The sequence below is a fragment of the Schistocerca americana genome, chromosome X (genome assembly GCF_021461395.2).
Source record: "Schistocerca americana isolate TAMUIC-IGC-003095 chromosome X, iqSchAmer2.1, whole genome shotgun sequence".
Taxonomy (NCBI): domain Eukaryota; kingdom Metazoa; phylum Arthropoda; class Insecta; order Orthoptera; family Acrididae; genus Schistocerca; species Schistocerca americana.
This window is the reverse complement of record NC_060130.1, coordinates 211,082,319-211,096,793: the sequence shown is the minus strand read 5'-3', so window position 1 is coordinate 211,096,793 and position 14,475 is coordinate 211,082,319. Positions and strand designations below refer to the sequence as shown.

The 14,475-nt window shown below is 43.6% G+C and overlaps 1 protein-coding gene across 1 annotated transcript in view; it reads left to right on the top strand.

Moving 5' to 3' along the window:
* The first annotated feature begins 5,309 nt into the window (after positions 1–5,309).
* Positions 5,310–14,475, top strand: part of LOC124555921 (serine protease filzig) — a 161,611-nt gene continuing 152,445 nt past the window's right edge. Inside the window, exon 1 of the mRNA XM_047129976.1 lies at positions 5,310–5,357. Within this exon, the coding sequence (XP_046985932.1) occupies positions 5,337–5,357 (21 nt within the window). The 5' untranslated portion in view covers positions 5,310–5,336. The remainder of the gene's footprint in view (positions 5,358–14,475) is intronic.

Sequence of the window (14,475 nt, the reverse complement as noted above, 5' to 3'; positions counted from 1 at the left end):
ATTTTACTCTTATTTTGATCCATACATTACAAAAAAATGGTTCAAATGGCTCTAAGCCCTATGGGACTTAACATCTGAGGTCATCAGTCCCCTAGACTTAGAACTACTTAAACATAACTACTGCCCGAGGCAGGATTCGAACCTGCGACCGTACCAAGGGCGCGGTTTCGGACTGAAGCGCCTAGAACCTCTCGACCACAGCGGCCGGCTCCATACATTACATTACACGCAAGAAGTGTGTACAGCTACTATTGAATTGCCCTGTATACAAAAACAAACACACATAACAGGTCACTGAAGAGGCTCCACAAATAAGAAGAAACGAAACGCGAATGGCACAATACAAATCACCTTTCATTTAGTTGCGTTTGACGAACCAGATCTCGAAGTACATAAAGGGTGAACATTAAGAAAACCAGCAAACAGCAGGGACGGATTCCTGACTGAAAATGGAGGAAAAAAGGTCCTATGAACCTGTGTCCGGAAATGGACGGCGTGTGTGTAACGACAAAAAATCATCCCGGAACAGAGTACAGAGCTGCATCGCATCCACGTCAGAACAGATGTTCCAAGTGGCCTCTATGCAGATTGATGATGCCAGTTCTGGTAAAGGCTGATTAGTCGGCAAAAAGGACTGATGACTGTGATCGTTTGGTGTAAAAAACAGCGACAAAACCCTTCTCGTAGAGAGAAATCCTCTGCTGATAATTCTTGCACTCGTTGCAGGTCATAGGGATAGTAGTGGTTGTCACGCAGGATACACATAATCGTACTTTGGCTTACACCATATGGCGAGCCACTTGCCCGGAGCTTGTACTAGGGTTCGTCTCAGTATCCTGCAGAACGCGGTCCTCCAAATGTTGTGTACGCACATACGCCGCCTCCCTGCACGTTCATCTGTCTGAAAGGACCCATGATCACACAAACGCCCAAAATGGGATTGAATCGTTGTGTGATGTGGTTGGTGTCTGTGAGTGTACTTGTTTTGCTATAGCCGTGCTGTCTCTCGACCGTTTCCATCTTCTTGGCCGTACACAAAACACCATCTCGTCTTGTTCCCAACAAGAATACCAGACCGTTCTGCTACTTACAGTACACTGCGTCAATCACGCATCCTGCAATACCACAAGGAACATACGGCTCGTGGTCAGAGGAACTTTCATTCATCAGCGCCATCTACCTCGGCAACGAAGCATTTCCGTACACATGTTCGTAGGACCTTTTTTGCTCTATTTCTAGGCAGGAATCCGTCCTTGCAGTTTGTCGATTACTGTTTGCCCTGTAGAACCAATTAAGGACGATGGAAAAGATAAAAAAATGGTGATTTAATATTTTTATGTATAATAATTACTAATTTGGTGTATTTTTGCACAGACTATACTTCTATATCTTTACTTCGTTATTTCACTACTCAAATTAGTTTTTTTTATTTTTTTGTATGCTAGAGATCTGGGGGACAATGGCCGTCCACTTATGTAAGGAAATGAAACAGCTACAGCCATCCTTATGATATCTTTTATTGTATAGTTACCAGTTTCGGTGCTTCAGTGCACCATCTTCAGGCCTTGTATGCATAAACGGTAGTGATAGAATCGTTAATTTACCAACAATGTAATACAAAGACGGGTTAAAAACAGAATAAGAATCAAGGTCAAGACTCTACATGTGAATTTTTAGTAATTATTTGATAAAATCAAGAGATACATCCGTTTTCACATACATGAAAGATACCATAGCGAATTTCTTTTCTGTAAATTGTACAAATATACTATTTATTAATAAATTCGTTAATCAGTATTCCATGATCACATAGATAATATTGTGGGTAGAGCAAACCAAAGGCTGCGGTTCACTGGCAGAACACTTAGAAGGTGCAACAGGACTACTAAAGGGACTGCTTACACCACGCTTGTCCGCCCTACTGTGGAGTATTGCTGTGCGGTGTGGGATCCGCATCAGGTGGGACTGACGGATGACATCGAAAAAGCACAAAGAAGGGCAGCTCGTTTTGTATTATGGCGAAATAGGGGAGATAGTGTCACAGACATAATACGTGAATTGGAGTGGCAATCATTAAAACAAAGGCGTTTTTCGTTGCGACGGGATCTTCTCATGAAATTTCATGAACCAGTTTTCTCCTCCGATTACGAAAACATTCCGTGGGCATCCACCGACATAGGGAGAAATAATCATCACGATAAAATAAGAGAAATCAGGGCTCGCACAGAAAAATTTAAGTGCTCGTTTCTCCCGCTTGCCGTTCGAAAGTGGAACGGTAGAGAGACAGCTTGAAGGTGGTTCACTGAACCCTCTGCCAGGCACTTTATTGTAAATAGCAGAGTAATCACGTAGATGTTAGATATGTAGATTGGCCAGTTGGGCAATGCATTATCTTCACAATCCTGAAATAACCCGCCAAACGACAAAAATAACTGTAGAAAGCGATAAATGAATGAAAGAAAGTGAAAGAAAGTACAAAAAATGGTTCAAATGGCTCTGAGCACTATGGGACTCAACTGCTGAGGTCATTAGTCCCCTAGAACTTAGAACTAGTTAAACCTAACTAACCTAAAGACGTCACAAACATCCATGCCCGAGGCAGGATTCGAACCTGCGACCGTAGCGGCCTTGCGGTTCCAGACTGCAGCGCCTTTAACCGCACGGCCACTTCGGCCGGCGAAAGAAAGTACAACCTTGGAAATAAGTAAATCGAAGAAACATACATACATCCACAAGTAGTCCTTACACAAGGACGTAATTACATCAAAATTATAAAATGCTAAGCTGAAAACCGAATACAGGCATTTTATCAAATGATTACAGTAAATTCACGTGTGGAGACTAGACCTTGATTATTATTCTGTTTCTAGTCTATCTTTGTGCAGGGGTGGCTAGAGGACAAATGTAAGGATGTAGAGGCTTATCACACGAGGGTAAGATAGATACTGCCTACAGGAAAATTAAAGAGACCTTTGGAGAAAAGAGAACCACTTGTATGAATATCAAGAGCTCAGATGGAAACCCAGTTCTAAGCAAAGAATGGAAAGCAGAAAGGTGGAAGGAGTATACAGAGGGTCTATACAAGGGTGAAGTACTTGAAGACAGTATTATGGAAATGGAAGAGGATGCAGATGAAGATGAAATGGGAGATATGATACTGCGTGAAGAGTTGGACAGAGCACTGAAAGACCTGAGTCGGAACAAGGCCCCAGGAGTAGACAACATTCCATTAGAACTACTGACAGCCTTGGGAGAGCCAGTCCTGACAAAACTCTACCATCTGAAGATCAAGATGTATGAGACCGGCGAAATACCGTCAGACTTCAAGAAGAATTTAATGATTCCAATCCCAAAGAAAGCAGGTGTTAACAGATGTGAAAATTACCGAACTATCAGTTTAATAAGTCACAGCTGCAAAATACTAATGCGAATTCTTTACAGACGAATGGAAAAGCTGGTAGAAGCCGACCTCGGGGAAGATCAGTTTGGATTCCGTAGAAATGTTGGAACACGTGAGGCAATATTGACCCTACGACGTATCTTAGAAGAAAGATCAAGGAAAGGCAAACCTACGTTTCTAGCATTTGTAGACTTAGAGAAAGCTTTTGACAGTGTTGTCTGGAATACTCTCTTTAAAATTCTGAAGGTGGCAGGGGTAAAATACAGGGAGCGAAAGGCTATTTACAATTTGTACAGAAATCAGATGGCAGTTATAAGAGTCGAAGGACATGAAAGGGAAGCAGTGGTTGGGAAGGGAGTGAGACAGGGTTGTAGCCTCTTCCCGATGCTATTCAATCTGTATATTGATCAAGCAGTAAAGGAAACAAAAGAAAAGTTCGGAGTAGGTATGAAAATCCATGGAGAAGAAATAAAAACTTTGCGGTTCGCCGATGACATTGTAATTCTGTCAGAGACAGCAAAGGACTTGGAAGAACAGTTGAACGGAATGGACAGTGTCTTGAAAGGAGGGTATAAGATGAACATCAACAAAAGCAAAACGAGTATAATGGAATGTAGTGGAATTAAGTGCTGAGGGAATTAGATTAGGAAATGAGACACTTAAAGTAGTAAAGGAGTTTTGCTATTTGGGGAGCAAAATAACTGATGATGGTGAAAGTAAAGAGGATATAAAATGTAGACTGGCAATGGCAAGGAAAGCGTTTCTGAAGAAGAGAAATTTGTTAACATCGATTATTGATTTGAGTGTCAGGAAGTCATTTCTGAAAGTATTTGTATGGAGTGTAGCCATGTATGGAAGTGAAACATGGACGATAAATAGTTTAGACAAGAAGAGAGTAGAAGCTTTCGAAATGTGGTGCTACAGAAGAATGCTGAAGGTTAGATGGGTAGATCACATAACTAATGAGGAAGTGTTGAATAGGATTGGGGAGAAGAGAAGTTTGTGGCACAACTTGACTAGAAGAAGGGATCGGTTGGTAGGACATGTTCTGAGGCATCAAGGGATCACCAATTTAGTATTTGAGGGCAGCGTGGAGGGTAAAAATCGTAGAGGGAGACCAAGAGATGAATACACTAAGCAGATTCAGAAGGATGTAGGCTGCAGTAGGTACTGGGAGATGAAGAAGCTTGCACATGATAGAGTAGCATGGGGAGCTGCATCAAACCAGTCTCAGGACTGAAGACCACAACAACAACAATCTATCTTTGTACTGCATGATTGGTAAATTGATGATGCTATCATTACTGTTTATGCATACAGGCCTGAAGATGGTGCACTGAAGCACCGAAACTGGTAGCCACACAATAAATGATATCATAAGGACGGCTTTAGGTGTTTCATTTCCTTACACGGTTGTTCATTGTTCGGTTTTACCACCGAAAGTACGCTGATGACTGCGGCGTCGAGCACCCTACAAACGAAATCCACCCGTCGATATTCGGAGAGAGGATACAACCCCTGCGTCGTATAGCGCACAGAGCTTGAACGCAACGGCACACGGGTAGCCGCGTGCGGGAGAAGCCGCGCGAAACCGCAGCGGCGAGGCGCGAGAACCGTTCGGCGACGGGGCGGCCAGCTTTCCGACGCACGAGCACACGCACTCGCGGGCCCAGGTGACGACAGCCGCGATGAGACGCCGGTTTCCGGACGGATAAAGAAATGGCCGGCGTTCGTCGAAGGAGCAGCCTGGCGGGGCGGCTAGGCGGCTACGCCGTTGGCCGCACCGAAACGCCGGCTGGGGCGGCGTGAGCGGTACTTTCCCAGAGGTTAGCCCAGTGACCTACATGGCGGCTACCTGCCGCGGCCGCCGGCCCGCCGGCTCCCACAGTCTTCCCTCTGCAGTGTCTGTGAGTGCAGTGCCGGGCATGCTCTTCCGATGACACCCAAGATCGCACAGGTGAGTGCTTCTGCTGCCTCTGCAGTCACTCGCTGGCTGTCTCATTCCGACACCGTCTAGCATCCACATTTATTGAAATTCCACATCTCGCGGAAACACAGCTTAGAGTGACATAGCTTTGCTACTGTCGGCTTCCTTATAGGCAGTTTTTTAGCAAACTATAAGAACACAGGAGTCAAATATGTTCTTATTACTGTACTGGAGCCTGCACTGCCATATACTTCCCAATTAACTCTGCCTATAGTTTTGTCCGATACCTCTGCCACCACCGGTTTCCTTTACAGTATATCCGGGAGAGATGACACACAGTTTCAAAATCGCATATGACAGGTACCATGATGCTGTTCTAGTTATTTTTTGTGCAACGAAACACACCAGTTATCCGTGACATACGATATTTTTGATTTTTTCAATGTAACCTATGAACATAATATTTGACCTTGGAAACGTCTTTACATTGAAGCGTCTGTCCCTTATGTTACGGCTGATATGCCACATCCTAAAAAACCGCAAAAATACCCCGTGTTTTTAAGTAAAAACCAGTATATATCTACATTTATTTTGTCAATATCCTGGAATATGCATGCTAAGTCATTTGACCGAAAATACAAACAAAACAGTCGTGTTTTCATTTATTTAAAAATGTTATTTAATTTGTGCATCAAAAGTATCACTAACGAAAATGTGCGGCATATGTACCGGATTTTACCGCGGCATGTATCACGATCTGTAGGGGAGACACTCCGCACCTTATGAAGTCTTGACCTTGATAGCCAAGATGCCAGTACGAGAATCAAGCCGGCCGGTGTGGCCGAGCGGTTCTAGGCGCTACAGTCTGGAACCGCGCGACCGCTACGGTCGCAGGTTCGAATCCTGCTTCGGGCATGGATGTGTGTGATGTCCTTAGGTTAGTTAGGTTTAAATAGTTCTAAGTTCTAGGGGACTGATGACCTCAGCAGTTAAGTCCCATAGTGCTCAGAGCCATTTGAACCATTTTTGAACGAGAATCAAAATTCACTATTTAGTATAGACTAAGAACAAATCTTGAGGCCGACAGGGTTTTGAAGATGGTTCAAATGGCTCTGAGCACTATGGGACTTAACATCTTAGGTCATCAGTCCCCTAGAACTTAGAACTACTTAAACCTAACTAACCTAAGGACATCACACAACACCCAGCCATCACGAGGCAGAGAAAATCCCTGACCCCGCCGGGAATCGAACCCGGGAACCCGGGCGTGGGAAGCGAGAACGCTACCGCACGACCACGAGATGCGGGCAGGGTTTTGAAGAGATAGCTATAGACTTACCTCAGTTATCCCCCCCTGGGCTTATGGAAAACTAACTCGACCGAAACGTGAACATTTTTACTATGGCTGGCGCCCACTGAGCAACTGCACTACCGATACGTGCGCACTGTGTCGGAATTTGGCGAAACTACGAACGGTACACAATCCATACCGCATGCGGCGTCTCTCTCGGATTTACCCAAGGCAGTTTCTTTGTAAGCTGTTTAAAATGTTTGTATGCCTAGAAAAAATATAGGCGTCTAACCTGTAGGGCTGTGATAACATTCTTTTATTGGATTACTGCGCTGGACCCTGCGCTGCAATATACAGGGTGATTCAAAAAGAATACCACAACTTTAGGAATTTAAAACTCTGCAACGACAAAAGGCAGAGCTAAGCACTATCTGTCGGAGAATTAAGGGAGCTATAAAGTTTCATTTAGTTGTACATTTGTTCGCTTGAGGCGCTGTTGACTAGGCATCAGCGTCAGTTGATGCTAAGATGGCGACCGCTCAACAGAAAGCTTTTTGTGTTATTGAGTACGGCAGAAGTGAATCGACGACAGTTGTTCAGCGTGCATTTCGAACGAAGTATGGTGTTAAACCTCCTGATAGGTGGTGTATTAAACGTTGGTATAAACAGTTTACAGAGAATGGGTGTTTGTGCAAAGGGAAAAGTTCTGGACGGCCGAGCAGACCGTGACAGAGCACTTCATCACTGGGCTCCAAGAAGCCCTGATCTTACCCCCTGCGATTTTTTCTTTTGGGGGTATGTTAAGGATATGGTGTTTCGGCCACCTCTCCCAGCCACCATTGATGATTTGAAACGAGAAATAACAGCAGCTATCCAAACTGTTATGCCTGATATGCTACAGAGAGTGTGGAACGAGTTGGAGTATCGGGTTGATATTGCTCAAGTGTCTGGAGGGGGCCATATTGAACATCTCTGAACTTGTTTTTGAGTGAAAAAAAAACCTTTTTAAATACTCTTTGTAATGGTGTATAACAGAAGGTTATATTATGTTTCTTTCATTAAATACACATTTTTAAAGTTGTGGTATCCTTTTTGAATCACCCTGTACTTTCCAGTTAACGCTGCCCAGAGGTTTATCCGATGTATCTGCTACTGTCGGCTTCCTTGTAGGCAGTTTCTTAGCAAAGTGCATAAAATTCTTATATTCCTAAAAACATACGCGAGTGAAGTCTGTAGGACAGTAATGGATTTCTTGGCTCAAAATGGCTCTGAGCACTATGGGACTTAACAGCTGTGGTCATCGGTCCCCTAGAACTTAGAACTACTTAAACCTAACTAACCTAAGGACATCACACACATCCATGCCCGAGGCAGGACTCGAACCTGCGACCGTAGCAGTCGCGCGGTTCCGGACTGCGCGCCTAGAACCGCGAGACCACCGCGGCCGGCAATGGATTTCTTCAATGGCGTTAATTTGGTCTCCCCTTAAGTGTAATTACCAGTTGACTCCTTCTGTAGATTTGTTCGTGTGTTACTTTAAGTTACTGCATCTAGTTTTCATACATGTGGAGTGTGCTTATTCTTCGTAAAAATCTTAAAATTAAGTAACAGTTTAACCCAGGTGCTTTTCATGTTGTGTAAGTCTCGCCAGGATCAGAGCGTTTTGCGGATTAGGTCCGTAACTAACACACGCTGCGTGTTGCACAGTATCTGTTTTAATCTGTTTCTCAGGAATGATATCTAGCCGTTCTTGTGGAAGATAAATGCTGTTCGATTTCCCGTTCCAAAGCTTTCCTGCCCTCCCCACTTTTGCACGTTTCGCTTTGTTGGGAAATGATTGTTAAACATTGTTGCACTCAAGCATTAAAATTTCCTCAAACCGAAATTTCTTCTGCAACTGAGCACTGCTAACCATTACTGTCAACTCTCTGCCCTATGAAGAGAGTAAAAATGACCGACTAGGACATTTGAGATTTCCTACTGTGTGAGAAATCGCACATGCTTGACTCTGTCGTAAGGGAGTAATGTTCCGTGCTTTAGAGGTCACTGTTGAGGACAGGAGTTAGTCTCGCTTGCGACCTCGTTCCGCGAGTAAACAAGCGCGCTAAGCGAGGCGGGCTCCTCGTTAGGCCAGACAGATGGTGGTGCTCTTCTCGTATAACGCACTGCCTGCAAACTCAGCTCATCAATACGGAGCTTTGCAGCTTGGGTAATTTAGTGACAAGAACGTAAAGTCGCAAACCACGCCCCTACAAATTTATTTCCCACACTTTTAAAACATCTTCTCTAGGCAGGTATCAGCATACATATAGCGTAGCAAATACATAACACAACTGCTCACTATAATGCAGTTTATTTACCGACCAGTTCCAATCCAGGATTGCCGGCCGGTGTGACCGAGCGGTTCTAGGCGCTTCAGTCTGGAACCGCGCGACCGCTACGGTCGCAGGTTCGAATCCTGCCTCGGGCATGGATGTGTGTGATGTCCTTAGGTTATTTATGTGTACATAGTTCTAAGTTCCACGGGACTGATGACCACAGAAGTTAAGTCCCATAGGGCTCAGAGCCTTTTGAACCATTTTTCAATCCAAGATCATGTACACGGTACTGTACAAAAACAAAACAGTAGTTGCAGTAAAATGCTGTGACAAATATGACCAGCAAAGTAAAAAAATTACGACAACCACATTCATAAGAAGATACTTACGTCGAATATGAAATTATTAAACCAACATTACATATTACACATTTTTCGAAATCCAAGGTACATCATTTAAGTCAAGCAGAACAACTCTGAACATAGTAACTATGTGAAATGCAGGCGCTAATCACTACAAATGTAGACATTAAACCGTCTCAAGACAGTCAACAACAGAACCACATATGATCACAATATCATTGTCAAGCGCCATGTAGTACAAAGATAACCAAAACATGGAACATACTTGAAGACATCAGAGACTACAAGGTCAAAATGTAAAACACATGTACACAAAAACATTATAAAGCATCTTACGTGAAATATGTAAGAGAGTATGCTAGAAATAAAGACTTTTTTATAAAACTATAAAACTAACCGGAATTGTTATACAGTACCGTAAAAAAGTTGTTATACAGCTTTATAAAAAGTTGTTATCTAGCCTTTATATAGCTTTGTAAAAAAGGCCTTGACTTCTGTTTTAATCATCTACACATTTTACATAACATGCATTGTAGTATTTGTATAGCATTTTATGTACATTTGTTTTACATTTTGACCTTGCAATCTTCGATGTCTTCAAGTACCTTTCATGTTTGTGTAATATTTGAACTGTGATTCTATTGTTGACTATCCTGAGCCGGTTTAATGTCTTCATCTGTAGTGATTAGCGCCCGCATTTCACATCGTTATTGTGTTCAAAATTGTTCTGGTGGACTTAAATGATTTCCTTGGATTTCGAAAACTCTGTGATATGTAATGTCGGTTTTATAATTGCATATTTGACGTAAGTACTATCTTATGTTGTTATCGTAATTTCTTGACCTAGCAGACCATATTGGTCACTGCATTTTACTAGAGTTTTTGTTTTGTTTTTGTTTTGTTTTTACGCAGTACCGTGTACATCGTACTGGACCGGAACCGGTTGTTAAATAAATTGCATTAAATTCAGAATTTGTGATATACATTATCTACTTTATTTCCCATACGTCTCTGCACGACTCTGGTACGAATATTTTTATGAGCAGTGTCTTCGGTAAGTAAACCTCTCATATGTACCACGTGTGGTTTAATATGGGCTATTAAACTTTTTTGAGTCACTATGACCAGACCATGAGAGCGGCCGCAGTCCTCAGTAACTGCCTGACACGACAGTAATTTCTCGATGCGTCGCAAGTAATGCATCATTATTGAGGCAACGTAAATTCTCTGACCAGTATGGGATTCATAAGATTTGCACGTGTGCAGAGCATGTTGGTCAGCTTCTTTGTACTTCCTACGGTCGCAGGTTCGAATCCTGCCTCGGGCATGGATGTGTGTGATGTCCTTATGTTAGATAGATTTAAGTAGTTCTAAGTCTAGGGGACTGATGACCTCAGATGTTAAGTCCGATAGTGCTTAGAACCATTTGAATCTTTTTTTTTTTTTTACTTCAAATGGTTCAAATGGCTCTGAGCACTATGGGACTCAACTGCTGAGGTCATAAGTCCCCTAGAACTTAGAACTACTTAAACCTAACTAACCTAAGGACATCACACACATCCATGCCCGAGGCAGGATTCGAACCTGCGACTGTACCTCCTACTGGTTTCCGCAAAGCAGCACAGATCTGGTACACCCTATGATGTACAAACACAACGGAAGTATCTGAAGTTACATTGTCACCAATGCGTACTGCTGACGGCGGGAGGATGTAACACTAGGTATACAATGAAAATGATGAATAAAATCGTGTCGATGGCCACGGGTCGGAAGCGTCAACCTGATACTGTTGCACCCACGTTAGTGACTGGGAAGACTTATCAGTTCATTTATGAACAATTATAACTTAGACAACACTGATTACGCTTTTCTTGCTTCTCCTCTGAAATAAAAAAGAAACGCGTCATGAGAAAACACTCGAGACTATTTCAGAAATCAATGGGAAGTACTGGTAGGTTCATATACTCTTTCTCTCCAGCACATAACACCTATTAATTACTTGTATTTATTAATTTACAAAAGTTCTGCGAGGCCATTTGTGTCAAAGCCACTTTCTCGTGGAACGGGTCACTACATATACTGATGAGCTAAAACGTTATGACCACTGCCCAGCCGGCCATTGTGGCCGAGCGGTTCTAGGCGCTACAGCCTGGAACCGCGCGACCGCTACGGTCGCAGGTTCGAATCCTGCCTCGGGCATGGATATGTGTGATGTAATTAGGTTAGTTAGGTTTGAGTAGTTCTAAGTTCTAGGGGACTGACGACCTCAGCAGTTAAATCCCATAGTGCTCAGAGCCATTTGAACCATTTTTGAACCACTGCCCACCGCGAAGTTGAATGCCTCCTGGTGGTGTTGCGGGCACTTCCGTAGTAGGAAAAGAATGTAAGCGGAAGACAGACGAATGGGCAGTCGTTATAGCGAAGATGCAGGCGGCAAAAGCGGAAATCCACTGATGTAAGCGGTTTTGACAAAGGGCACATAGTTGTGGCGCTGCGGATGGAAACGATAATATCTGAAACGGTGAAGCTGGGCACCTTTCGGCGCACCAGTGTCGCGAGCACCTATGGAAAGCGGTTGAAAGAACGAGTAGGCCGTATGGTGTTGGACGACCACGTCTCATCACAAAACTTAGAGGTCGAGGAATCCCCCACTGTGTCATCCAGGATAGACGGAGATCTGTGGCAGATCTGACGACAGCGTACAATACTGGTGCAGGCACAATTGTTTCGGAGCACACCGTTCAAAGGCCATTGTTGATCATGGAGCTCCACATCCACATCTACGTGTTCTTATGTTGACCTATCGACATCGTCAGTTACGACTGCAGTGGGCATAGCATCACTGAGTTTTCACCGTGGATCGATAGAAACGTGTCACCTCGCGAATGAATCGTATTTCTTGTTACACCAGGTCGATGGTCGGGTCGTTACACGCTGTCATCCAGGCGAATGTCTGCACGAACATGCACTGCGCCCCAGATGCAGGCCGATGCGGACAGAATTATGTTATGGGGTAGACTGAGTTGGGCTTCCATGGTGGTAATCGAAGGTATCATGACAGCAGAGATCTATGTTAACATTACTGCGGACCTCCTGCATCGCCGGCCGGAGTGGTCGAGCGGTTCTAGGCCCTACAGTCTGGAACCGCGCTGCTGCTACGGTCGCAGATACGAATCCTGCCTCGGGCATGTGTGTGTGTGATGTCCCTAGGCTAGTTAGGTTTAAGTAGTTCTAAGTTCTAGGGGACTGATGACCTCTGAAGTTAAGTCCCATAGTGCTCAGAGCCGTCCTTGTTGCAAGGTCAGAATCGTGCTACAGTGGTTTGAGGGGCATTGTAGTGAACTTACATTACTTACATTGATGTCCTGACCAGGAAATGTGTCTGATCTGTACCTACTGGAAGACGTATCTGGCGCCAACTGCGTGCCCGTAAACCGCCATCTCGTAATTTGCGGGAATTGCTTGACCTGTGACTAGACATCTGATGCCACATACTTCTGGAATCTTGTCAAGGACTTATAGAATCCATGCCAAGTAGAATCTCTGCTGTACTGAGCCTGAAAAGTGGAAAACACGCTGTTACACAGATGGTCATAGTGTTTTGGCTCCTCGGTGTATATAAGTTCCAAAATCTAAAAGTAAATACGAGGATGCCATCAGCAGAGTGTGAAGCAAATGAGAAACGTAGATATGTATAGGGGACTGGAGAGTTATTGTGTTAAAAGACAACATTCTTCTTTATAACACCCCTTAGCTTGAGTAACAGTCTCATAAATACCTAGTCCCCCCCATGAACCATGGACCTTGCCGTTGGTGGGGAGGCTTGCGTGCCTCAGCGATACAGATAGCCGTACCGTAGGTGCAACCACAACGGAGCGGTATTTGTTGAGAGGCCAGACAAACGTGTGGTTCCTGTAGAGGGGCTACAGCCTTTTCAGTAGTTGCAGGGGCAACAGTCTGGATGATTGACTGATCTGGCCTTGTAACATTAATCAAAACGGCCTTGCTGTGATGGTACTGCGAACGGCTGAAAGCAAGGGGAAACTACAGCCGTAATTTTTCCCGAGGGCAACATCGAGAATAGATTTAAGTGTCAGGAAGTCCTTTCTGAAAGTATTTGTATGGTGCGTAGTCATGTATGGAAGTGAAACATGGACGATAAATAGTTTAGACAAGAAGAGAATAGAAGCTTTCGAAATGTGGTACTACAGAAGAATGCTGAAGATCAGATGGGTAGATCACATAAGTAATGAGGAGGTACTGAATAGAATTGGGGAGAAGAGAAATTTGTGGCACGACTAGGCGAAGGAATCGGTTAGTAGAACATGTTCTGAGGCATCAAGGGATCACGAATTCAGTATTGGAGGGCAGCGTGGAGGGTAAAAATCTTAGAGGGAGACCAAGAGATGAATACACTAAGCAGATTCAGAAGAATGTAAGTTTCAGTAGGTACTGGGAGATGAAGAAGCTTGCACAGGATAGAGTGGCATGGAGAGCTGCATCAAACCAGTCTCTGGACTGAAGACCTCAATAGCAACAACAAACACCTAGTAGTGAAGTGCAGTACTCTCTGGTGATGGTTTTTCTTCTTTGGGAGTAGTCTGTGACCGTCATAAGGTTGGCTCCACCTCTGCTTTCTTTGCTACATTCTCACCTTTTGTTACTTACTGTTTCAAATAATCCTTTTTATCTGGCATGTAATGATGATTCCATATATCGCCTACTTTTATGAAAAGTTTCATATATTCACTGTTACTGCGCTTACACAAATCGAAGCTCGTTAGAATGCTTTTTGCTCGTTGGTTAACAGTGCACGAATCTTACGGAAAGCATGGTCGCATCTAAAGTCTCGTTTACAAAGTGATGGATTCGGTCTGTTGTGGTGTAATAATGTCAGCAATTTCGCATATCTTCAATCGGCGGTAACTAAATACTGTATTGTGAATTTTTTCCACAGTCTCGTCGGTTGTTCACGTTCCCAAGTGTTTTGAATGTTTTTCGTCTTCGGTGGATGAAGCAGCACACTTAAATTCACCACTCAGTAATGTAGAAGCTAGCTGCTTTTCTGTGCTCATCGCGGCTGAACCTCTTAAAATGAAACGCTTTATTATAGCTCTTAATTCAATTTTGTTATTTTTCACGGAATTCTAAGCACTCAGACTATTGCAATAAACAAG